At 38.3% G+C, this 16,684-nt stretch overlaps 1 protein-coding gene across 1 annotated transcript in view; it reads right to left on the bottom strand.

Annotated features, from left to right (window-relative positions):
- Window positions 1-787: 787 nt before the first annotated feature.
- Window positions 788-16,684, bottom strand: part of LOC118242550 (N-acylneuraminate cytidylyltransferase-like) — a 50,273-nt gene continuing 34,376 nt past the window's right edge. Inside the window, exons 7-9 of the mRNA XM_035534322.1 lie at window positions 1,963-2,128; window positions 1,157-1,482; window positions 788-793 (exon numbers count right to left, since the gene is read on the bottom strand). Of these exons, the coding sequence (XP_035390215.1) occupies window positions 788-793; window positions 1,157-1,482; window positions 1,963-2,128 (498 nt within the window). The remainder of the gene's footprint in view (window positions 794-1,156; window positions 1,483-1,962; window positions 2,129-16,684) is intronic.

Here is a 16,684-nt window from a genome sequence, read left to right as displayed (position 1 = left end):
ATGGGTTTCCATGCAAATGTGCTTCTGGAGAACTGAGCTGCATTGCATCAAGACAGATTAGAGGTGGGAAAAGGACACATCTGTTGGCTGTACTGTGTTGTCCTTTCTCTAGACTGAGAGATGCACCATTTTGTTCCAATAGTACCATTCCTGACTGAGGGCTCTGGTTTAATAGTCACTGAGAGAGAGAGAGAGCAGCTTTGTGGAACAGTGGGTGAGTAGCAAGCCTGAACACCCAACAGGCCTGGCTTTGCATGAGCAATGAGAGCTCAGCAGCATGCTGAACCAGAAGGGCAAGAGTTTATTGGGTTCACCCTCTCACACAGGGTGAGGACTGTGTGGTATTGCAAATCAACAAGCTTACAGGGAGCTAAGCGAGGATGATGCAGGCTTCCATACTACCAGTATCACTCTCAGTATTGCTCCACTGTTGTTCTGGCTTGCTCAACATACATTACCTGGATATCTATTTTTCTTTTAAAATAGGTTCAAATTTTTTTTAAACAGGTTCAATAATCAAGGCAAAAATCCAAAAGAGGGATTTCTTAAATCAATTGTTTAACCTACATTTCTTTATTTCTGTTGTTCACAGAAGTCTGAAAAACATATTTAAATACAAATTTGTGTTATTTCATTATTTTACAAAAATGTATTAAGTGATGTTTTATAAACTTGCTCCTTGGTCTATATTTATAGTTTTTACTTTTCAGTTACCCCAACCCAATCTTTAGTCCAATATTTTCCTCAAAATTCCTCTTTAAGTATGAATAAAATACTACAGGTCTGATCATTGCTGTAAGTTAAGAAGAAGCACACTGATCAAGCTGCATTCCTGAACAGCACTCAGTTGCCATCATGATTATTTACAGTATAACACCGATGCCAAGAGAATAAACTTACTCCAGTTAGCGAGCGTTTCAGTTTACATTTTGAGTCCCCATGCAACCCATGCATGTTCACCCAATAAGCAAAAGGTTTTTAGATCAATAAAACAAGACAGTTCATTCTCCCAATTATTAGCCCAGTGCATAGTAACTACATATACCATAAAACTGGAAAAATCTAAAACATTTCAAATATGCACATGCAAGCATCCTTTAAAATATTTATATAGAATCTTGATGCCTCCATGAATTTGATAGCCCCATGATAAAACCGCCACCACCGCTGACACCATCCACCACCGTCGCTGCTGCCACCACCATCGCCGTCTGGAAAACTTCTCCGCGGCGGTGAGCCGTGACCATCTCTGGTTTGGCCAGGGCAGGTACCGGCCATGGGCCCTGCAGGGGAAGGAACACTGAGGATTCCCTGCTGGCTGGAGGCTGTGCAGAATGTGCTCGCAGAACTCCCGCACCGCACCATGGCCCGCCGCACTCTGGCACTGGTACTTTGCTGCAATGAGCGCCATCGCAGAGGTGTCCAGGGGCACAGCGCTCAGTCCAGCCAGGCTCAAGCAGTCCACATCTGTTGCATCATTACCTATAGTAGTGCACAAGAGAAACATTGAGGGATCCGACTTGTTCGTCGCAGTGTGCATGCCGATGTCCGATTTGAAAATTATTTTGCTTTATGATTTGGAAAAATGAGAGAATTCCATTTTGTTTGGCATTGTAGGCATTGGATCAGAATCTTGGATATTTTTAGATCAAAATGGTTTGGTTTTCAATGTTTTTTGTCATCATGCTAAAAAAATGTCAGTAAACACTGGACTGTGAAACCTCAGTGAATATTGTGCTCAGTAATGAAAAGCAGGTGGTGAATATTTATGCATGTTTTTTTAGCTGAATGAGTTTCTGGCACAAAACAACTTTTCCTGATTAGCTGTAGCTATATTTCTAACCATTCTAACAAAATATTTTAACAACAAAAAAAAAAATCTAATCACTGAGATCTACAAACCAAATAATAATCATTATTTAGAAGGGTAACTAAAGGCAAAAGTAGACAGAAATCACTTACCAATATAGGCCACCTCTTTCCATTCTAGCCTCTTCTCCTTCATCAGTTTCTCAACCTCCACCTGCTTCGGCTCATTCAGAGACATCACAACACAGCCCGTTTGCTGGGACAACTTGGCTGTGAGAGTCTCCAGTGTGGGGTTCTCACTGGAAGTCAGAAGGATCACCTGATAGGACAGAGTGGAAGAAAACATGCAAAATTATAGCAGGTGTTACATTTGAAATGCTGATTTCAAAAAGTTCTGTGAGGCTCCATTATGTCATAGGTTGCTATAAAACATCAAACAGTTTTATACAGAAAGAAGTAATGCTACAAGAAGCTGTAACTGTAGGCGTCAGGTACTCTGATTCTAGAAATGTGGATTACACTTTGAAATCCAAATGGATCTGTGTAAAATATTTTCTCTCTATTTTTTTTTTAAATGCGATGCAGAAAGATCCTTTATACAATGACAACGAAAATGGCACCATGGTACAAATGTAATGATGCATACACAAGCGTAACATTTGGCACGTCAAGTTCCCAGATCAATCGTTACACTGTTTCATACACGAAGTATAACTCAGAGCAAAACTTCTTTCAAAGGATGTAACAATGACCCACAGGTGGTAGTTTATTTATAATACTTTATGGCTATTTTCTAAGAGTTTGTTAAGCATGTCTTATTTAATAGACTACAAAACTAAACGATGTGACAGATGAGCAAAGGTTGTTTTTAAAATCGCACGTGTACAAAAATCAAATGATTAACTGTAGACAGCTTTTATACAGGCTTTTGCTGTGTTGTGTGATGTATATTTAGGCATATTTTTACTTCAACGCAAAGCATGGTCAGGGGCCTCCAGTTGGCGAGATCCATTGGATCACCCTTCTGGTATAACAAGGAGAGCGCCCCTGACCGCATGCTCTCAGTGAGCAGACCCTGCCGGTGCACAACCTCGGCTACCTCCATGATCTCCGGCCCTAGGACATCCCAGAATGTAGAGTAGAACTCCACTGGTAGTCCGTCCAGGCCAGGGAACTTACGCCGGTTCATCTTGCCAAGTACCCCTGTCAACTCTGCCAGAGTAAAGGGGGCCTCTAAGCTGTCCCGGGTAGTGCTCGGAAGGCTAACCTTAAGATAAGACAGGATCTGCTCCCCTACTTCAAAGTCTGTAGTTCTTTTATTAAAAAGATTACAATAAAAATTTTGTGCAACCTCTATCATCCGGGCCGGATCCAAGCAGGTGTGGCCTTCCGAGGCTTTGAGCGATGTAAAACATTGCTCCTCACGAGCCTGCCGGACCCTCTGAAAAAAAGATGCAGTGCAGCGCTCGTCCTCCTCCACTTGCTGCAACCTGGCATTAAACAGGAGGGCTGCCGCCGACCTCTCGTGCAGGACCCTGAGTTCGTCTTTAAGGGCCTGCACTCTAGCGAGGTCTAGCTCCACGCCCTTTCAAGAAAACATTAAAAATCACCCGCCAGAAAAAGGTGTCTATTAGTGACACAGGACGGGACCAGTGCATCAAAAAAGGCAATACAGGACGAGGCCTCTACCGGAGCATAGGCACAAAGTACCCGTAGGTGTTTGCTTCTCCAGGTGACATCCACCCCCATCGCCCTTCCCGGCACGATGATGAAGGAGCTTACCTTCTCGAAGGTGCGATCCCCCAACAGAATCCCCACCCCCAAAGAGTGGACACCACCCACGCTCCAGTAGGCTTTACCTTGTGGCACTCAGATGCACAAAACATATTTGCATAAACATCACTGAATATACAATCCATCCCTGAACCACACCGAATTGGTTTGAGTAATTCAATCACAATTCGATCACAATGCATCCTGAGTGCACATACCTGGGTTTTGATTGGGTCAAATGAAAGTGTCTACTTTGTGTATTAACTCACTGGCCGCTTTATTAGGTACAGTGACTTTACATTATAAGTGCATTTTATAATATGCATATTTTTATTATGGGACTTCAGTGGTTCTGTGATCATAATGATTTGGAGGGTGGCTAAGACATCTTACATAGCAACAGATGGGCTGTACTCAATGACTGTATACTTTAATGGTCCTTATAATAAACAAATATTTCTAATAAGGTGTGTGGTGAGTATATTTATCAAGCAAATGTTTCCCTTTTAATTGGTGAATCACATCACATCAATATTCACTGCAAGTTGCTTGGCAACTGCTCTCTCCTCCTTAAATTGGCTAAGCCCCAATTTCACCATCTAAGCCCCAAACAGAGATAATATTTTGATATTTTGTATCTGCTAAGATATATCTACCACAGACTTCCAGCTACTATGACCATAACCCTGTGCCACAAGGTGTATGGGAAGGAACTTGAGGTCTGTTAGCAACAACAGTTAATCCTTAGCAACTGAAAAGAGATTTTGAGGTATGCACTCAGTAAGAGGAGGGTGATTGATCTCAGTTTGGATTTAATTAAGTTCTACTGTCAGGAGAAGCCCATTTCCCTGTGACAAACTTTTCAAAAGAAGACCAGCTTGATAATGCATATGCAATCAGGATCTCCATTTTCTCTGTTTTAAGAGAGAGAGAGAGAGGCCTTCATCTACTTATGCAAAACAATAGCTGATTGGCATAAAGATGGTTTGCAAAGGATAGAGAAAGTTAGGCTGCTTCTAAATGGGAGCAAGATACCTAGAATCGATTTTCATGTGTCTGACTAAAAGGGAACTGTGAACCGTTCTTCTGTGTGAGACTGTGGGTTGATGTACGCCAAAGGCCAAAAGTGTGCAAGGAGTTTGTTGTGTTTTGTGGGAAGTTCAATCCATCACATACAGTGAATACATCACCACAGTCTTTTACTAATTAAGCTCTTACATATCAAACTTCTAGGGAGTATGAGAAAGAATAGTCCAAATGGAATTCTTGCTGAGTTTGTACACCCCTCTAGCTCACATAGTAGAGCAGGTAGAACAAGGTGCTAGCAACCCCAAGGTCATGGGTTCCATTTCTAAAGAGCACATATGATATGAAAATGATACGTATAAGTAATTCACTCTGAATTATGGCATTTGCTAATAATTGAAATTTATGGAATATCATATCAGCAACATACCCCCTGAAAATTAATGACTAAGTGCCTTGAACACGCTGGATTGCAATTAAAGCTAAAAGGTGATATTCTGATGGATGTAGAATTTAAACAAAAATACATTTACAGCTAGTTAATTTGTTTTATATTAATACATTTATTACTTTCTATCATATGCAAAAGAAGAATGACAAAGGTTTCCAAAGACTGGCCTGCAGTGGTTGTTTAAGAGGAATGAGGCTAAGTCCTTGTTATTCACTCTCAGTGGTGTCTTGTCACTATTCCCTAGGGTAGCTCCTCTCCTCTCTTGCCTGACTAAGGTAAGCGTACAATACAGAATGATGTATCGGACTCCAGACTCAGCCTCTTTAATCTGCCCCACTGAGGAACCAGAATGGAACCTATTCTCCCCTGTTCTCTGACTCACGGTATCAGCTTCTGCATAATTTACAGTGCAAGACCTGTTTGAAAATCTTTTTCTTCTATGTCTGGTTATTTCAGTGCAATTTAAGAAGACAGTTAAGGAGAGGTGACTTTGCAGGCATGAGATCATTTTGTTTCAGTTCAGTTTAGAATTAGCTTTAGATATAGATTATTTTACTTTCTAAAGAATTATACCTCCATATTCATATTCATATTGAAAATGGCACTGGATATTGATGAGGGGTTTTAAAATTTGGTAAAGGTCAGTTAATTATGGAATGCTTTTCAGCAAAAGCAGAAAAAAAGTTGGTCTAGAACACTCTAGGAAAGATGTAAGTACTATGGTGAGGAAAGGTAGTGATGGCATTTTTAATACACATTATGTGACAGTGTAGAAATTTCAATAACTTATTATAATAATTGTTTCATCATCTTATTTAATAGTCCTCTAGCATTTTGTTAGTGTAAATGGAGAGCTTTTACAGCCTATAAGAGTGCATAAGAGTAATAAGACCTATAAGAGTAAAAAGTTCTATTTTAGGTTCCTTACTCTTCTCATTATACACACAGCCCGTTAGACTAGAACACTCTGGTAAATTCATAAACACAATGTTGACTTTTATCTCTTTCTCTTAAACAGATGATTTCAGTTTTCAGTTAAACTGCATTATACAGCTTATCTACATAAAATAGAATACTGTGTTACAATAAGAAAAGCCTAGATGACTAGAAATGTCCTTCACGTAAACTGAAAAAAATGTACTATTGTGGGGTAGTAAATCTGCTTGTGATAAATTCAGTGAAATCTAAAAACAACAGTTAAGGATCTTAGAGTAACACATGATGCAGGGTTAACATTTGATTCACATATAAACAGTTTCAGTTTCAGTACATAAGCTTTAGCTGGTCCAGAATGTTGCTGCCCAATTCTTGTCCAGAAGAGAAAGTCCTGGCAATAAAAAAATAAGATAGGAACATAGGTAAAAATACATAAAAATGTCCATAGTATTTTAATGTACATTTTACTGCTGCAAAATCAAGTACAACATACTTTCCAATTTTAATTAAAAAGTTCTTACCATTTATTTTTGAAATATTCAGTAAATGTTACTTAAATATATTAACTTTACAAATTATATTTATTTAAATGAAGCCAATGTAATGTTTTTATAGGCAATCAAAAATATTAAGTATATTGTCAATTTTTTATGAAGTAAATAAATAGATTTTATTTTTATTGTCACTTAGCTTATGTCAAGTTATATTACTAACAATAAATATGTAAATGTTGCTCATTTTTATTTGATAAATGTCAAATGACATTAAATAACAAATAAATAATCATTTTCTATGCATTTAAAATATTTTAATCTCAAATCACACACCTAAAATACAAATTAAATGGTTTATTTTATCAACATTAATCACCAATTAATCACACATATTCACATTACCTGGGAAAGTCTGGAAACAAGTTTTCAATGGTACATTCCATAAAATATTTGATCATTTGGAACAACTGCATAGAATTAACCTTCTACCATTTGACTATTATGTCAGGAAATTTCCTCGCTGAATGTTCGCCGGGATGAGGTGGGGGGACTGGAGCCCTTATTACAAATGAAAAATCAGCAGCCGTAAATGTAACAGTCGCACAAACATGCATACCCCCACTGATATAGAACCTTTTTGTTTGTTATTGCTTTGTTAAAAAAAGGAAAAAGTATGTGTGAATGTAAATTAATTTGTCTGTGGTTCCATAAAACAATCCAGTTTATTCACCAACATGAACTTATCAAAACATAAATAAAATAGCACCATTAACATGACTAGAATATACAATGCATTTAGTTTTCTTTGATAACATATAGAAATGCATATAACATGATAGGAGATCAACAGGAGATAAGGCTTAACAACAAGAGAAAAGGTTTTAATCTGACAGAGCTAGTTAATATTGACATTATCAAAATTTTAATAGCTATATTTTAAAATTAGCAACATTAACAATCAATGCTTCTTAACTGCTTGGACAAATCCATATCAGTATCTCATCCATCCACTTCAGCCCCTACCCAATGTTCTTCTTTCAGTGTAGCTTTGACTGGTATGTTAGAGGTTCCAATCTATAATGCATTAAGATATCTAAACATTTCGATGTCCTGAAGTTGCATTTTTTGCATGACCATATAGGCCCACTGTTTCTCTCTATTGATACTGGCATTGAAACCTGTCAATCTGTCCTGATGTGAATTTGGAACCCTGATCAGACTGAACCTACGTAGGTAAACCGAATGTAGTACAAAACTTCACAAGTGCCTTTATGATGGTTTTTTACTTTAATTAACATAATGGGATTGCTTCTGGGAACCTAGTAGTTGTACACATAAGTGTTAGCAAATAACAATTTCCTGAACTAGTCTTTGGTAATGGCCTTACACAATCAATCAAGAGTCTCTTAAAAGGTTCACCTGTTACCGGAATGGGACACAAGGGAGCAGGAGGGATGACTTGATTTGGTTTTCCAACAAGCTGACATGTGTGACAAGATCGACAGTAACTAATGACATGTGACTTCATAGCAGGCCAAAAGAAATGTTTCAACAAATGCCTATATGTTTTTTGGATACTTAGGTGTCCTGAAAAAGGGTGATCATGAGCCGAAGACAGGACATGTGTTCTATAGGGCTTAGGAGCCACAATCTGCTGCACCTCCTCCCATTCACCACTTGCATTTGAAGGAGACCATTTTCTCATTAAACCCCCATTTAATATAAAGTAGCATGTTGGAGTACCAGAGTTGTCTGTACTGGCCTCAAAACAAGTGTCAAAACTAGCATCATCTTTCTGAGCAGCAGTCAAAGCAGTCCTATTAATAGGATCTGGGGTCATCCTGGGGTAAAGGCTGCTCATTCTGACACTCTGGATTCCGAGACTCTGAACTCAAGACCGATTCATTACCTAAAAATGTTTCTGATAAGTTCACCTCACCGAACTTATGTGCCTGTGCACGGGTCATGATGCATGCAGGGAATACATGCTCTAAAGTCTGATTAGAAATGGCCACATTTTACAGTCGTTTACCCACAACCTCAGGAAGTCGAAATAGTGTTCCACCAACAATATCATTACCAAGGATAGATGAAACCCCCTTTACAGGTAACTCAGAACTAACTGCAACTTTAAATAAACTAGAGCTCTGATTTGTACACAAATTTACATGATAAAAAGGAATTCTACATACCCCTAGTTCAATTCCTTGTATTAGTACATCACTTCCGCCATATGACAACTCCGAAAACGGTAGTATACTGTCCAAAACAAACAATTGAGCTGCCCCAGTATCCTGCAGGATAGTTATGGACTTGCTCTGCTCACCTTCTGTCAATGCAACAGTACCTGAGAACACAAAAGGTTTAAAGCAGTAGGTACTTCACAATTCCCAGGGTCTATCGTCATCTTGCAATATGCATTCACTTTTTTTACAGATGTGCTGTTACGAGCATTTTTGCATTTCAAAACAGGACACATGGCAATAAGGTACCCCTGATCGTGACAATAGAAATAGTTTGGGTATCCAAACCAGTGGTCTCATCAGGTGGTGGTGGCTCTGAACCAATAGTGGCTTTGCCGATTGGTTTACTAGTCATCGAACGACCTGTGGTCTCGCGTGGAGTTGAGTAAAAGGTTTTGTGTGTTAACACAAATTCACCTGCCAATATGGCTGCAGCAGACAAATTATCTACCTTTCTCTCATTAAAAAAAATAAAAACAAACATAATTTTATCTGGAAGACAGTGCCTAAATTATTCCAACAAAATCAGCTCTTTAAGCTGTTCGAAAGTAGTCACTCCACTCGCTGCACACCATTTCTCAAACAACCCAAACTTCTCTCTGGCAAATTCCACATACGTTTGGCTGGGCATTTATTTTGTGTTTCTGAACTTCTGGTGATAGGCTTCTGGCACCAGTTCATAAGCTTTCAAAATAGTAGACTTTACCAAGTCATAATCTAAACACTGCTCCACAGTCAAAGAAGAGCATACTTCCTTTGCTTTACCTGTAGGTTTGCAATGTAAAAGCAAAGACCAAATGCTAGGTGGCCAGTTGAGTGTGGTAGCAATGCGTTCAAAAGTAGGGAAATATGCATCAATTTTATGTTCCCTAAATACTGGCACCAACCCGATATGCCGACTTGCATCAAACATTGCATTTTCTGGAACAGGAATAGCTGGACGAGCCATTGCACTGGAGGAGCGAGGCTTAGGAACCGGCGCTCTGGCACATGTGGCAGAAACTGGTGCTGGTGAGACCACTTCCTGAGGAAGAGACACAGGCTATTCCAAGCCCATACTTATCCATACTTAAGGAAATCTCTCTTTCAGCCTCCACCTGAACCCCCGCAATCTGTAGTTCTGTCTTTGATTTCCAGCTCAAGTTCTTTTACCCTTATTTCCAACATAGGATCCCTCCCAGGAGACGGATACCTACCAGAGTCCATGGCCAACCTACCTGCAGAGCAAGTCTCAGCCTCCACTGTTTCTGTGCTCTGGGCTGAGTCAGCGGCCGTATCTGAAGAACTGCCTCTATGCAGAAGGACCCCATCTTTGGCTATGCGTGCCTCCAACATCAACTTGATATCCCTCTTAGGAGTGGAACGAGGCACAACCACATCATAGAAGTCAGCTATGAAAAGCAGTTCAACCTTACGGCATTTATCAAACTGCTCAATAGTGGGACGAACAGTAAACTCGGCCAGGTCAAAACATGGACATGGCCCACAGTCAGAAAACCACAAGCTGCCCCACCCAAAAAAAGGGGGAAAAAAACATCTGCCAAACAAAGACCAAACCAACCAAACCAAAGATAGAGAACAGCAAAACCCCAGCCCCAAAGAAAAAGAGGGAAGGAACACAACAGAGCACGAGCCCCCAATTCTGTTACGACCCTGTCTAGGTGGTGAGGTTGCAACAGCACTGTGAAAATAAATAAATAAATTGTAGCAGGATGGTATGTGGAATCATTAATCACTGGACTGAACTGGCAGATGAGGTGAACATATACACACACATATATATATATATATATATGTGTGTGTGTTTGTGTATGTGTATATATGTACGTATATATATATATATATATAGGTGTAGAATCAGTGGTCATATAAATATTCCACAAATATTTTGGTCTTCAGTCTGCGTTTGAAGACTGCATGGGACTTTGCTGTTCAGACAGCCAGTGGAAATTCATGCCTCCATCTGGTAGCCAGGAGAGAGAATAGTCTTGACGCTTGTCATCCCTGAAGCTTGAAGCATGGTGTTTCAAGCCAAGCTGTACTTGAAGTTCAAAGTACTCAAGGTAACATTTCAAAATGAAAATTAATGTCCAAAATATAGACCTGATATATCTTACTGACCACCTTAGCATTATAGACCATCTCAAGGACTTTGTTCAGCTGAGGCAGGTTTACTATTAATCGCGAAGGTCAGATGTAGCTCAGTCAGTGATAGATCATTTTCTGAAATTGCCCCTAAACTCTCAAATAGTGTCCCTAGGAGATTAGGAATGCAAGTTTTATATATGTTTTACATCAAAACATCAAACATCCAAACTAAAAATGTATTTCTTCAGGTTAGCTTATTCATGAGATAGTATGTATGTGGATTGTTTTATAATTCTAACTGCATAATTAACTCTCATACTGTTGATATTAGATATTTTATTAATTATATTTTATTTTGTCTGATTTTATGACTTGATTTCATTGTTTTAATAATGTAAAGCGCTTTGAGATTTTGTGTTTTTGAGATTTTCATAAATTCTTCTTCTTCTTCTTCTTCTTCGTCTTCTTCTTCGTCTGTGTTATTTTAACGTGTTATTTTAAGACAAGCTGGGGTTGGGGTTTGTTTTCTATAGAGCTGTTATGTTTTGCTGTTTATACCCTTTTATACACTTTTGTTGATTGTGACCATGCTTTCATAGTGGACCAGCTTGTTTGTGGCCTGCAAGTTGCAAAATGATTGCTTTTGAATTGTAGAGTCATTAAACTATATAATGACTTTTTTTGGAAAGTACATGTATGGTGCAAGCAGTGTGAACATTAAAACAGGAAAGAAATGACTACTTAAACAAATAGAGGCATTCTAATTTTCTTTGCACCTTTCTCTTGTGTGATGATGTCCAGTTCAATTCTGGGCCTAAGATATTCAAAGATTTCCAAAAGGTATGTGAAAATTGTCATTTTGGATTTAATGCTCACAGATCACGGGCAGTATCTGAATTCTATCCTGATAATCTTTCTGCTGAAGAATTACAGAGTGAATGTGTTGCAATACAAGGTGATACTTTGGTTAACTCCTTAATTAAATTGGAATGTACAAACCACTGGTTTCATATCTGCAGATTTTCTTATGGATACTCATGCAAATAACAATGCAGATAAAAAAGCATACAACTAAAATATTTCAGGCTGTGAATCAAGCAAAAGTGTTATGAGACCAGAATGTAAAAATATAAGCAACAAAACAAGTTGAACAGTTACTATCAAACTCCAGTCTTGATTATTTGTGCCTTTCTGAAACTTTGTTAACCCCCACAACCCAACTGGGTGTGCTTAATTTCCCATGCTTTAATATCTACCAACAAAATAGAGTTTGTAAAGTGTAAAGTGGGTGGTGTATTGATTTATATGAAGGACTGCATCCAGTATAAACACGTGGATATTTCTAACAGTCCTTGTAGTTATATCATTTTACTGTAATGGTAGTTTATTGATCACCAACTGTAAAGGCTGTGTTTTGTAGCTTTTTATTTAATGTTCTTAAACAATACATTGGCACAATTCTAAATTTTAAGCAGCCCCACTTGTTCAATATTTCCCCTGGTTCCCGACCCTTAATATCCTCCTTCTTATACAGCTTTTCTCAACTTTCTTTTTGTGAACTATTGCCAACCCTTTTTTTTGCCTGCCTGCCATCTTGTGTATTGCCTGTGCTTCCATCCTAAATTATGCCCTCTGCCTAACCCTAGGACAACACTTGGACTCTGATCTCCACTTATGACCCTGGAACGGAACAGCTACAAGCAAAGCCCCCCGCTCTTGACTCTTAGTTTAAATTATCGGTCTCTCATATTCATACTCTGCTTGTTATTAGCCTTCTTATCAGAAAAGAATTTAACCTCTTGCAATTGGATCCTTCCGTGACTGAAGTGTTTCCTATCATTACATAAATGACATTGTCAAAATATTCCATTTGATTGAAATGGGACATAGTCCAACAGCATTAACAAAGTCATCTCAATAAAATGGAATGTATATGCATGTGCACAATCTTATTTTAGTTGCTAGAAAGCTGACAAAGACACAATAAAGACAAATTTTGTGTCATATATCCCAAAGAAAGCCTTGGAGCAATCCAAGAAAGAAATAACACAAACCAAATAATAATCACCAAGAAAAACAGACCTGTGATAAATTATTGGTAAGAATTACATAAAATATATATAAATTTACAAAAATAAAAGATTGTAAGCATAATGTAAAACAGAGTCGACCTTGGTTCAGTGACACAATATGGAAGTTAATAAAGAAAAGCAATGCAGCTTTAAAACAACTATTATGATCAGGATTGAACACTGATTACTTGATTTTTAAATCTTAGAAATATGACATATGATAACAAGTGAACTTAGGAAGGTAAAGCAGTGACACTTTATTTTGAGTGGTCCTTTAGATTAAATAAACTCAGCAGACTCAGTCAACAGACTCTCACGCAACAGAGTCTCAGTAATATATCAGTGATGTAGAAGTAGTGAAGCATCTAAATATAGTTGTGTTCAAAATAATAGCAGGGTGTTTTAAAAAGTGAGTAAAGTTAAAAATTCTTATAATAGCTTTTATTGTCATATGCACAAATGCATTGAGAACACTGCACATTCTATTCCAAATCAAAATTAAAATTCTTCAAATGTGTTATTACTTTACAGAAAGTGAAGAAAAGGGAACATTAGGCTCTTAAAAAAAATAGCAGTGTCAGTATTTTTCTTTACAAACTCACATGTTTACTATATAAACTGAAAAATGCTTGAATATTGAGCTTTCTTGTGAATCACTAAACTAATATTTAATTCTATAACCACTGTTTCTGAGAACTGCTTCACATCTGTGCTGCATGGAGTCAACCAACTTCTGGCCCCTGTGAGCAGGTATTCCAGCCCAGGACAACTAGACTACATTCCACAATTCCTCTTCTTTTCTTGGTTTTGCCAAGCATTTTTGACGTCACCCCACAAGTTTTCTATTGGATTAAGGTCCGGAGAGTGGGCTGACCACTCCGTAAAATTAATCTTCTTGGTCTGGAACCAAGATGTTGCACGGTTACTGGTGTGTTTGGGGTCACTGTCTTGTTGAAACATCCATTTCAAGGGTATTTCATCGTCGGCACGATTCAACACGACCTCTTCAAGTATTTTGATGTATTCAAACTGATCCATTATTCCTGGTATGCAATAAATACGCCCGACACCATAGTATGAGAAACACCCGCGTTTCAGGATGCCTGCGCCACCATGCTTCACTGTCTTCACAGTGTACTGTGGCTTGACTTCAGTGTTTGTGGGCCCTAGACCCAAAAAGAACAATCTTGCTTTCATCAGTCCCCAAAATATTGCGCCATTTCTCTTTAGGCCAGTGTTCTTTGGCAAATTGTAACCTCTTCAGCATGTAATTTTTGCAGCAATGGGACTTTGCAGGGGCTTCTTGTCGATAGCTTGACTTCACATAGGCGTCTTCTAATTGTAACGTTTCCCAGGTAACTGTAGACCTTCTTTGATCTCCCTGAAGCTGATTCTCTATTCTTCAATCCATTTGAATGGGAGTTTTCCATTTTTCTTCCATGTCTTTCTGGTTTTGGTTGCATTGTAAAGCATTTGAGATCATTTTAGCTGAGCAGCCTATCATCTTCTACACTTCTTTATATGCTTTCCCCTCTCCAATCAACTTTTTAATCAAAGTACACTGTTCTTCTGAGCAATGTCTGGAACCGCTCGTTTTACTCAGTTTTTAATGCACTATAACCAGTATGCACAACATCTGCTGCTTTCATCCTGTAATAGGGACCACCTGTTTGACACCTGTTTTTTCACAGAATTAATGACCTCCCTAATTGAACTTCACACTGCTATTATTTTTGAACACGCCCCTTTTAGTTAATTATTCAGTTACACAGAATCAGCAGCATACATGTCATGAATGCTGGGCCTGTTGATTTTTATTACTCTATCACACCAACTAGTACATTTTTAGCCATGTAGAAATATAATCTCTACCAAAAACAGTGATTGATATAGTTAGTGATATTGGACTGCTATTATTTTGAACACAACTGTACATTCAGTAGGTTAATCAAGAGACTTTTGATTAACTGTTTAATTATTATTTCTTTATAATGTGAATAATTCTGTGTTTTTTCATTTTATTTACAATGACCAAGTTCATCAGTAGATGTTAACCTGAGCAGTAACTGAACACATAACAGGTATAATACATACCATTTTAGCATACTCAACAAGCTGTTAGATAAGATTTTGATATCCTGTAACTGGATTTTACCTCGATTTTGTTTAGGGTTAGGGTCAGAATTAGGTCCAGGATAAAGGTTAAGACTAGGCTATGGGTTGAGTTTAAGGTTGGGGTTAGGATTAAGGTTAGGATTAGAATTAGGTTTTGGTTGAGGTTAAGGTTAGTTGGGTTGGTTTGAGGCCTGTTCACTGGTGTCTAACCCTTCCGCTTATGAGTAAACTTAACAGCATCATGAACACCCTCCTCCCCCATCATCTTATATAATGTAGGATCAAATAACACAAAAGCAGGCAACCTTTCTTGCATCCATGAGGCCATCTCCTGGAACATGACCTGTTGACAACATGCTTGATCCCTCCCATTCCAAGGGATTTGAAATTCAGCAACCAAGACTCTGAACCTGCATACACCTCTCAACACGACTTACAAAATCTGAGAGCCCCTGGCACATGTCCCCTAGCAATGGACACCCTGGAACCATTTTTCTGCAATATCTTATTTCTGCTCAGTACTGCTGGTCTTCCTGTACTGTGTGCAATGAGGCTATTGTCACTTGATATCTTTCCATACATTAGCACCTTTACCTCTCTGTCATTGTCCCTGGTGGCATAGATTTCATTAAAGCCTAGTCACTGAAACCTGGTAATAGTGGTCCACTTCTCAGAAGGCCTGCTGTTTGATGCCAATAACTATCATGCCATGTGTTTTGTCACTGTGGTATACCTAAGGACATCATGGTTGACAAGGAGTCAAAATTCACTTACCCAAGTTTGGCATAACTGAGTGAAAATTTGTTTATTTCTAGGCCTGATCCTTCATCTCCAGGCCCAAACAGCAGGCCAAACACCACAGACAAGATCTGCATTTCACTGACTATTTATATTCTTTGTATAGATCAACAGTGTTATCAAAACTGATTCTTAAAATAAACAACACATAAATACCTGCACAAAATGTGTTTATTATGTCTAACCAGTATAATTCAAAACTATATTTTTAACATATAGTTATCAACCGTTATAATATGCAGTGATTAATATCTGTTGCCTTCATGCATTTTCTGCAGTAGACAACACCTTTGATAAAACCTTCACCTGGGTAGCATGAATATGTGGTTCCTGCCATCCTGAGCTTACATCGTAGCAGCAGATATTTCCAGTAGACTCAGAGGGCTATGAATCACAGGACTAATGCTGTATCCATGTTGTGGATATGCTGAACCCCATTATGATGGCAGGATCATTTGGATTATCTGATCCAGTGTCTGCACTGTTCCCTATAAGGACACTCTTTTTCCTCAAGACGTTTTGCAGTTGTGTAGTTGTGCAGTTGTAGCCTTTTGTGTTTTTTATGGTTGTGTCATTATTTTCCCTAAAGTTTCATGTTGCCTCACTATACTTGGAAATTTTGCTTGTATTATTCTGTCTCATTAAAGAATCCCTTGCATGCAGTCTGCTTGTGAATAATTATTCCATTATAAATTCACTCTGGTCCATTCTTGCTCATCAAAACAATATAAAACACTGTAAACAGTGTTAATTATAGGTATTGTGTCATTGTATGATTCACTTGAAGATTAAATCTAAAATGGGTAAATAGAGGTATTTAAGAATTTATATTTTCCTAACATCAGGTCCAAAAGCTCACATCTGAAGTCAAATTTGCTA

This window comes from Electrophorus electricus, chromosome 2 (genome assembly GCF_013358815.1).
Source record: "Electrophorus electricus isolate fEleEle1 chromosome 2, fEleEle1.pri, whole genome shotgun sequence".
NCBI lineage: Eukaryota > Metazoa > Chordata > Actinopteri > Gymnotiformes > Gymnotidae > Electrophorus > Electrophorus electricus.
Note: the sequence above shows the minus strand (reverse complement) of the source record. Positions and strands in the feature narration are given on the sequence as shown.